General features: G+C 45.7%; 1 protein-coding gene across 1 annotated transcript in view; it reads right to left on the bottom strand.

Annotated features, from left to right (window-relative positions):
• Nucleotides 1-254: 254 nt before the first annotated feature.
• LOC133133901 (GDNF family receptor alpha-4-like) overlaps nt 255-10,069 on the bottom strand; it is a 32,473-nt gene continuing 22,658 nt past the window's right edge. Inside the window, exons 5-8 of the mRNA XM_061250183.1 lie at nt 7,569-7,678; nt 6,956-7,090; nt 5,261-5,391; nt 255-2,372 (exon numbers count right to left, since the gene is read on the bottom strand). Of these exons, the coding sequence (XP_061106167.1) occupies nt 2,199-2,372; nt 5,261-5,391; nt 6,956-7,090; nt 7,569-7,678 (550 nt within the window). The 3' untranslated portion in view covers nt 255-2,198. The remainder of the gene's footprint in view (nt 2,373-5,260; nt 5,392-6,955; nt 7,091-7,568; nt 7,679-10,069) is intronic.

The following is a 10,069-nucleotide window of genomic DNA, read 5'->3' on the forward strand; positions in this document are numbered from 1 at the left end:
TTCTCTCTCAAACGAAAGGGGAGAGAAAAAAAAAACGCGAAACCCTTCATGCCTTGGTGCACCGTGTCCCTGAAACTACAGCAGCACCACCAGGCAAAACGACATCAGCCACGGAGAGGAGCAAATTGGTTCTTCCCTCTCCTCCTACCCTCCCCCCCCCCACCCCCACCCGAACCCCGTCCTCACCCCGCCACAACCCCTCCCTCAGTCTGCAGTGACACCCCGGGCCCCTCCCACGCCTACCTGCCGAGCCATTCCATTTCCTGTTTTTATTACTCCTGTTGTTTTTTGTCGCTGTTATTATTGGAGATCCGTCGGGTTATTTGCGCCCGTGGTTAAATTCTCGGTGTCGTGGCAGGTAGAGAATTGAAGAGTGCGGTGGAAGAGAGGGGGAATGCTGCCATATCTGGTGGTTAATGGCCTTTTGTCAGTGTGGGGGTGGTGTCGTGTCGGGGTGGAGGCCGGGAGCGGAAACCAGAGTGCGAAGATGAGCAAGGCCAAGGCTGTTCGGCTGTGCTGCTACGCGTTTTAAGTGTGGGTACGTGTGCGTGCGTGTGTGCAAGTGTGTGTGTTGTACATGCATGTGTCTGTGTGTACATGTATGTATGCGTGTGTGTTGTACATGCATGTGTCTGTGTGTACATGTATGTGTGTGTGTGCGCAAGTTTGTATGTGTGTAGTACGTGTGTGTGGTACATACATGTGTCTGTGTGAATGTGTATGTGTCCGTGTGTGTATGTGTGTGTCCGTGTGTGTGCGTGTCTGTGTGTACTTGTATGTGTGTGTGCCTATGGGGGCTGAGGGGTCTAATGAAAGCTCCCTATGTGTTGCAGTTTCTCTTTCACTTCCAACTGTCACAAGCTGTTTTCCCATACCTGCAGAAACGTCACAAGTTCGGCAGGGAAGGAGGCGAACACACAACGTCAGGAGGAAAATAAACAAAAACACCTGCCTCTTGGGAGAAAAGCCTAAAAATAGAAATGAACACAATTTTGCTGTTAAAGTTAGGGGTAATCCATCTGGGACACTTCTTAGTGTAGAGATGTCCCACCCCGGTCCAGGTCGAAACCATTGGTCCAGTGTGGCCATGGGGATGACACATAATTGGTGATAGTGTTTGCCAAGGGAGAGAAGATTTTGGTCAGCGGGGTATTTCACTCTGGTGCTAAAAATGGGCGCCCATTCCCCTTGTGAAGTAAGTGGACTGTAGTCTCCCCAGCAGGAGGTCAGTGGAGTGAGACTAATTAGCAGTTGGCTACATGGATTTCAAAGCCCTTGTGTGCCTCTGTGAACCCTCGAGAGGACTCGGCAGCGATAAGGCAAATATAATGTATAATGTATCCTGGGCACTGAAACTTTGGAAAAATAGGAAATAAAATAGGAAAAAGTTTGAAGATGGTGTTTTTTAAAATGCGTAAAAAGAGAGTGCGCGGGCTGAACAGCCTTCATAAGCATGGTGATCCCTCTTACCCCCCGGACCGAAGAAGGGCACGAAAAAGCGGAGCGAACTCAAGGCCACGGGACGTCTCTACAGAGAGAGAGATTTACACAGAGCGGGAGGAACAGAGGGATTGTGGGAGAGATGCAGTGGAAAGGCAGAAAAGACAGGAAGCGCTGTGGAAGGCAGATAAAAAGATGTAGAGAGAGAGAAAAGAAAGGGTGGATAATCTCTGCCTCTCTCTTCTTCTCGCATAGCTAGGGTTATTCACTTGGGTTTGCATCAACTGGGTTAGCATCAAATCTGAGGGCATACTCAAAACATAAGCACATAATTCTTATCAGAGCTATTGGGCTTCTTTATCATCTGATATTCCCATCCTCAGGTTTTCTGACTTGGTGAATTGGGGGGTTCTATCACCCGGACATTGCTATGCTATGTATCCAGCAATAATTTATCTGTGCCACGTTTTTTGGCTTAGTGAGGTTGTTATTCCATAGCCTTGCGTATCAGAAGGTGGGTGGGTGTGTTCACCTATGGTTATTTACAAACTTCTTAAACAGAAACAGGAAACAGGAGAAGAAGAGAAGGCTTCACACTCCTCTTCTTTAATCTTTTGCTCCTCCTTCCTCTCTGTCTTCTCCGTCTCTCCATCTCTCTCCGCTCCTGCTGTGACTGTTTGGATGTGTAAGTCAGTGGCTATGTGAGTGAGGTTTATATCTGGGGGCGGGGATTGTGCAGAGACCACTCCCCCCTGTCCTCACCCCCAGCTCAGAGGGCCAGTGAGCAGCAGGGGAACAAGCAGAGAGGTGAGAGGGGCTGACACCCCCACGCAGCCCCCCCGCACTCCAGAATGTAGGTTGGACTCTTTTTCGGAGTAGTTTGGGATGACGTTGAACTCCCTTCCGTCCTCTTCCTCCTCAGTGTTTTCCACCTGGGAAAGAACCAAGAGAAATGAGCGGCCATTTTGTTTCAGTTTATCTCACAAATGACTCAGCTGGCCACCTAGTGGTAAAATGGTGGCACTGCTGGTAATTTAGGGGAGCTGCTCACTCAGTCATTGAGTTGGTGAGTGAATGGGCATAACTGGGTCTGAGAGTGAGTGAGTGAATGAGCAGCTGGATGATAGTGTAAGGGTTATGGTGCGGGAATAAATGATAAAATGAGAGGAAGGGTGAGACTGGGTGACAGTGAGCGAGTGAGTGGTTTACGGATTGACAAGGAGAGATATAAGATGGCGAAACCCTTCATGCAAGAGAGGTAAAGCAAAGATATTAACCCTAATGTAGTCTTAACATTCTGTATACTCCCCTTGTCCGAAGAGTCAAAAATGACCCGCCTTCACTAAACCCCTAAAATAAGCAGCTTAATTGAATTTCTATTTTTCAGATCTATTTTGCATGAAGAAACAACCTGTCACTCATCACATACTTTGTCATAAAATTTCAAGTTGAAAAAAAGATAATTTTAGGGGGTTTTCTCTGCTGTTAAACATAGTGGCGGGTCGTTTTACCCTGAAGACAACACAAGGGTTAACAGTTATGGGAAGAGGCTGAAGGAGAGAGGAAAATAGATGTAAAAAAGTGAAAGGGGGACATAGGTGTGACATGAAGGTGTGAATGAATGAGGTAGAGATTTACAGAGAGAGCGAGACAGACGGTATGAATACATGAATATTAACACCAGCTGACTGACGCACTGCATACCGCACTAAAAATGAGGGGGTGGAGGTTTCATTTTGGGAAATAATTATTGAACCGCCACCCATTTAATCAACACAACAACAGAAAAAAATCATTAAGGGGGGGGGGGGGGGTATAGAGAGAGGAATGAGGGTGGGAGAGAGAGAGGGAGGAAGAGAGAGTAACAAGAATTGGTGAAAGAGAGAGATATAGAGAGAGGAATGAGGGTAGGAGAAAGAGAGAGAGAAAGAGAGGAATGAGGGTATGAGAGAAAGAGAGAGGGAGAGATAAAAAGAGGTAAGTAAGGACACAGCACTCAGAGGAGTGTGTGTGTTGTCACACTCGTCTGCAGAGAGAGGAAAGCAGTGGTTTGTGATGAGAGGTGTCAGATGTTAGGACAGGCAGTCAGCTCCTCTGCCCCTGGCTCAGGGCTGGCTTCCGTTCAGTGGAGCTCAGATAACCAGATTCAATTGAGCTGTGAGCTGAATTCTGCTCTGGGTTTGATACCTCCTGTCTGACGCTTATCTGATTTATGCTCTCCGAGTGCTCTAGTTGAATAAAAAAAGAAAAAAGTGTTTTCTTCAAATTATTATTGCACCCTTGCACCTCTTCAACCAGTTTCAAAATATGGGTTGCCTTTCTGTTGAATTGAGATCATTTTGTGTTTCAGTTAATGAATTATGGAAGGGAAGACAGGAGTGAAGATGTTTTATTCAACGGGTCATGAACAGCACATTAAACTGAAGACTTTTGGCAAATCACTACTAATTAAGCTCATTGATTAATGGAGGTTTAAGTGTGACCAAGTGTGGGTGGCAGTGTCACATAGTGCGTCTGGAACAGGCCTCATAACCTATAAGATGTTTGTTTCGCAGGTAAGAGACTGCTCGTGTACACTAGAGGAAGGTACTTAACCTGCATTGGTTCAGTATATATCTAGCTGTATAAATGGACTCAATGTAAAAAAATGCAAAAGTTGTGTACTCAAAAAATCTGGATTACAGTTTTGGTTCAGGAACCCCTTCTTTAGACACTGGTCCAAATCAGTGGTGTGTGAGTATGTGCTCAGTGCACTGGGTATAGTGTGTGTGTGAGTGTGCGTGTGTATGTGTGTGATGGGACACTCACAGTGTTCAGGTCAGTGCTGCCTGTGTGTGTGTTCAGTGTTCTGGGTATAGTGTGAGTGTGTGTGTGTGTGATGGGACACTCACAGTGTTCAGGTCAGTGCTGTCTGTGTGTGTGTTCAGTGCACTGGGTATAGTGTTTGTGTGTGTGTGTGTTCAGTGTTCTGGGTATAGTGTGTGTGTGTGTGTGTGTGTGTGTGTGTGTGTGTTCAGTGTTCTGGGTATAGTGTGTGTGTGTGTGTTCAGTGTTCTGGGTATAGTGTGTGTGTGTGTGTGTTCAGTGTTCTGGGTATAGTGTGTGTGTGTGTGTGTTCAGTGTTCTGGGTATAGTGTGTGTGTGTGTGTGTTCAGTGTTCTGGGTATAGTGTGTGTGTGTGTGTGTTCAGTGCACTGGGTATAGTGTGTGTGTGTGCGTTCAGTGTTCTGGGTATAGTGTGAGTGTGTGCGCGTGCGTGTGAGGGGACACTCACAGTGTTCAGGTCAGTGGTGTGTGAGTATGTGCTCAGTGCACTGGGTATAGTGTGTGTGTGTGTGTGTGTGTTCAGTGTTCTGGGTATAGTGTGTGTGTGTGTGTGTTCAGTGCACTGGGTATAGTGTGTGTGTGTGTGTGTGTGTTCAGTGTTCTGGGTATAGTGTGTGTGTGTGTGTGTGTGTGTGTGTGTGTGTGTGTGTTCAGTGCACTGGGTATAGTGTGTGTGTGTGTGTGTGTGTTCAGTGTTCTGGGTATAGTGTGTGTGTGTGCGTTCAGTGTTCTGGGTATAGTGTGTGTGTGTGTGTGTGTGTGTGTGTGTTCAGTGCACTGGGTATAGTGTGTGTGTGTGTGTGTGCGTTCAGTGTTCTGGGTATAGTGTGTGTGTGTGTGCTCAGTGCACTGGGTATAGTGTGTGTGTGTGTGTTCAGTGTTCTGGGTATAGTGTGTGTGTGTGTGTGTGTGTGTTCAGTGTGCTGGGTATAGTGTATGTGAGTGTGTGTGTGTGTGTGTGTGTGTGTGTGTATGTGTGTGAGGGGACACTCACAGTGTTCAGGTCGGGCAGAGCGTTATCCTCCACGTTGCCTGGCTGGATTTTGGGGGAGGGCCGGGGCGATGCGGGCAGCGTGTTCTCCTCGGGCCGAAGGGACAGGCTCCCAAACGCACTGATGGAGTTCCCTGTGTGAAGGGGGGGAGGGGCACGGATGTGTGAGATTACTGACTGGAGTTTTTCCCCCAGTACAGAACATTACAGATGTTGTGGTAACACTTTACAATAATGTTACATGAACTAAGCAATGTAGTTACTGAGAAGTTAATCTGTAAAGCTTTGCTGTTACAAATGTATTTGTATATAATTAATCAATGTGAACTACTACATTAGTTAATGCCAATTAACGATGTATTTGTTAATGATGAACTAATTATACGTTTATCCCACGGTTTGTTAATGAATGAATAATCCCTGTCTCTCCCCCGGTTGGGACACCTAATGAAACTCATGCTGCAATGCATCATTGTGTTGTACTGATAAAGACTAATTAGTACATAACTGTATAATTAGTCATGTCTCTGCGCTTATTACCACAAAAAGTGTGTGTGTGTGTGTGTGTGTGTTACACACCGAGCACTTACAAGGCCTATGAAATCCCTGACATTATAAAAATGTGGGCCCTTATATGTTAAATACAATGATGGGCATGCATGCATTAGCTTCTGTTTAAGTGTGTAAGGGTGCGTGTGTGTGTGTGTAAGGGTATGTGTGAGTAAGTGAGTGTGTGTAAGGGTATGTGTGTGTGTGTGTGTGAGTGTGTGTAAGGATGTGTGTGTGAGTGTGTGTAAGGGTGTCTGTGAGTGTGTGTGTATGTGTAAGCATGTTTAAGGGCATGTGTATGAGCGTGTGTAAGGGTGTGTATGTGTGTGTGTGTGAGCGTGTGTAAGTGTGTGTATGTGTGTGTGTGTGAGCGTGTGTAAGTGTGTGTGTGTGTGTGTAAGGGTGTCTGTGAGTGTGTGTGTGTGTAAGGGTGTCTGTGAGTGTGTGTGTGTAAGGGTGTCTGTGAGTGTGTGTGTGTGTGTGTGTGTGTGAGCGTGTGTAAGTGTGTGTGTGTGTGTGTGTAAGGGTGTGTGAGCGTCTGCGCAGGCGTGACTCACGCAGGCAGCTGTTGGTGCTGAAGGCCTCCAGGATGCGCAGTGTGTGTGGGTGTGTGTGTAAGGGTGTCTGTGAGTGTGTGTGTGTGTAAGGGTGTGTGTGTGAGCGTGTGTAAGTGTGTGTGTGTGTGTGTGTGTGTGTGAGTGTGTGTGTAAGGGTGTCTGTGTGTGTGTGTAAGTGTGTGTATGTGTGTGTGTGTGAGCGTGTGTAAGTGTGTGTGTGTGTGTGTAAGGGTGTCTGTGAGTGTGTGTGTGTGTATGTAAGGGTGTCTGTGAGTGTGTGTGTGTAAGGGTGTCTGTGAGTGTGTGTGTGTGTGTGTGTGTGTGAGTGTGTGTGTAAGGGTGTCTGTGTGTGTGTAAGTGTGTGTATGTGTGTGTGTGAGCGTGTGTAAGTGTGTGTATGTGTGTGTGTGTGAGCGTGTGTAAGTGTGTGTATGTGTGTGTGTGTGAGCGTGTGTAAGTGTGTGTGTGTGTGTGTAAGGGTGTCTGTGAGTGTGTGTGTGTGTAAGGGTGTCTGTGAGTGTGTGTGTGTAAGGGTGTCTGTGAGTGTGTGTGTGTGTAAGGGTGTGTGAGCGTCTGCGCAGGCGTGACTCACGCAGGCAGCTGTTGGTGCTGAAGGCCTCCAGGATGCGCAGACAGTCCCTCCACTGGTTCCCACTGCCCTCACAGCTGCACCACTGGGACACCTCCACACTGCTGTTACTGATGTAGTTAGGAGTCATGATGGTGCCTGCGAGGGTAACCTGAGATCAATCATTGCTTTTCTCTCATTCTTTCTCTCAGTCTCTGTCCCCCTCACTCTCTCTCTCTCTCTTTCTCCCCCTCTCTGTCCCTCTCTTTCTCTTTCACTCTCATTTTTTTCTCCCTCTCTCAATCTCTTCCCGTCTCTCCCTGTGTCCCTCTCTTTCTCTCATTCTTTCTCTCCCTCTTTCAATCTCTTTGTCTCTCTCCCAATCTCTCTCTCTGTTTCAATTTCAATTTTAATTTGCTTAACTGGTATCTACAGTACTAAAACACACATAGAACAAGTGTTAATTCCTCTCTCTCCCTTGGCCTCAGTCCCCTATGTCCACCGGTTCATCCCTCTCCTCTCTCCTCCGGTTCATCGCTCTCTCCTCTCTCCTCCAGTTCATCACTCTCTCCTCTCTCCTCCGGTTCATCCCTCTCTCCCCTGGCGGCCTGTCCCTCCACCCCGCCCCGTGTCTCACCTATGAGGCCAGCGTAGGCCTTCAGACAGGCAGCTCCATTCTCCCTGAGACAGCCGGAGGGAGGCGTGGGGGCCGGGTGGCAGTTATACTGGAAATCAGCCAGTCTGGACCTGAGGCACACACACAGCATACAACACACACCTTAGAACATACAGTATATACACAAACACACACACACACAGCATACACCATACACCTTAGAATATACAGTATATCCACAAACACACACATACACAGCATACAACACACACACCTTAGAACATACAGTATATACACAAACACACACACAGCACACACCATACACCTTAGAACATACAGTATATACACAAACACACACACACAACATTCAACTCACACCTTAGAACATACAGTATATACACAAACACACACAGCACACACCATACACCTTAGAAGAAACAGTATATACACAAACACACACACAGCATACACCATACACCTTAGAACATACAGTATATACACAAACACACACACAGCATACAACACACACCTTAGAACATACAGTATATACACACACACACAGCATACAACATACACCTTAGAACATACAGTATATACACAAACACACACACAGCATACACCATACACCTTAGAACATACAGTATATACACAAACACACACACAGCATACAACACACACCTTAGAACATACAGTATATACACAAACACAGACACACACACACAGCATACAACATACACCTTAGAACATACAGTATATACACACACGCATAAACACACACAGGATACAAGATACATCTCAGAAGAACATGCAGATATAGTATGTATACACGCACATGCATGCATGCCCACACAAATAGACACACACACACAAATGGACATAATCTACAAGATCTACACACACCCATGCGCAAACACAAACCGGTCACTGGTCAAACCTGTGTAACCACAATAAGATCTGCTGTTGGCCCTTGCCCCACATTGCTCCAAGGTGGATTGGCCCCTGCTTAGTCAAATCAACTGCAAGTCCCTTTGGATGAAAGCATCAGCTAACTAACTATAATGTAATGATGATCCCTGCTGTAGTGCATCCCCCATCTCACTGTTTAAAGTGGACGCCAGCACTGCTGTGGAGATATCGACCGCCCCATACGCAGCAGCCTCGGAACGACAACATTCAGCAATGTGCGGCCATAAAGATGAGAAACGGCCTTTCGCATCAATATTAATATTTCTCCAGTAAAATGAGGAGTCTCTGCGCATATTTTCTGATTCCGTTGACTATCTTGTCATCGCAAGACAAACACTGTCCAATTACAGCCGTCGCTGAGCTCAGGTTTTACCGATTACGCCGCACTACGCGGTCCTCGCAATTTACCGCGGGACCCCTGACTGAATAACCGTTATTAGGCCCGTCCTAATACATTACTCATGCCGCGTCGCAGCCCCCCGAAAAGCGCTCCAGATTACCCCGTCCCCCTCAGCGGCCAAACTGACTGCATTACCGCGTTTTACCTCTCATCCTATTATCGCGCATAATGGGTAAACACGGAGGGCACCGGGCACACACTGCAGAGCGCCACCATTTAAATGAGTGATTCTGTTCTGCTTAAACAAATACCGAAAAGCACAATCATAAAAAAATAAGCATCGCATCATGAATTATCTTATATTCACTGTACCATTAATTTGAGTTGTTGTTTAACGGTGGGATGCAGTTTTCTGTCTCAAGTATTGGGAGAATAGGGGGAATTCGTTTTAGTGCGATATTCATATTATACACTCACAGAGCACTTTATTAGGAACGTTTTTACTGTATTATACCTACTTATTCACGCAATTTTCAATTGTGTGGCAGCAGTGTAATGCGTACAATCATGTAGATATGGGTCAGGAGCTTCAGTTAATGTTCACATCAACCAAAAAAATGGGGGGAAAAATGTGATCTTAGTGACTTTGAGCGTGGAATGATTGATGGTGGCAGACAGGATGGTTTGAGTATCTCAGAAAATGCACGCACATGCAAAGTGCTCGGTGAGTTCATATTTTAATATACCCTTCCATGTATTGGAAGGGCATCCTCATTCAAATCAAATTAATTAATACATATGAATTGTTCTCTAATCTCTATCGTAGACATTAATTTATTTTTATTTTGTTAATGTTCAATACTATGAAACTAACGATTATTAAGCTGTGCATGTAGGCTACATTCAGAGGCAAGAACATTTATGTAATCACCATGCCAAACTGTTGCAAATATGTTTGGAAAAAGAAAGAAAGCTTGAAGTGAAGTCCTTTTAACCCTTTTTTTTAAAGGATGAAAGGAACTCAATTTAACAGAAAATAATCTTTAGAGCAAGGATCAAGAGGAATCTCGAACCTTGAAACTTGAACCTGGAGGATATCCACATTTTGGGTACAAACACTGTTGAATATGATTAAATATAAATGTGAATGTTATTCTTCTGTATTCAACTTCATAATGCACATGATGATTGTACGGTGTTATAGTTCATGGACGTT

Source organism: Conger conger, chromosome 7, assembly GCF_963514075.1.
Source record: "Conger conger chromosome 7, fConCon1.1, whole genome shotgun sequence".
Lineage (NCBI taxonomy): Eukaryota > Metazoa > Chordata > Actinopteri > Anguilliformes > Congridae > Conger > Conger conger.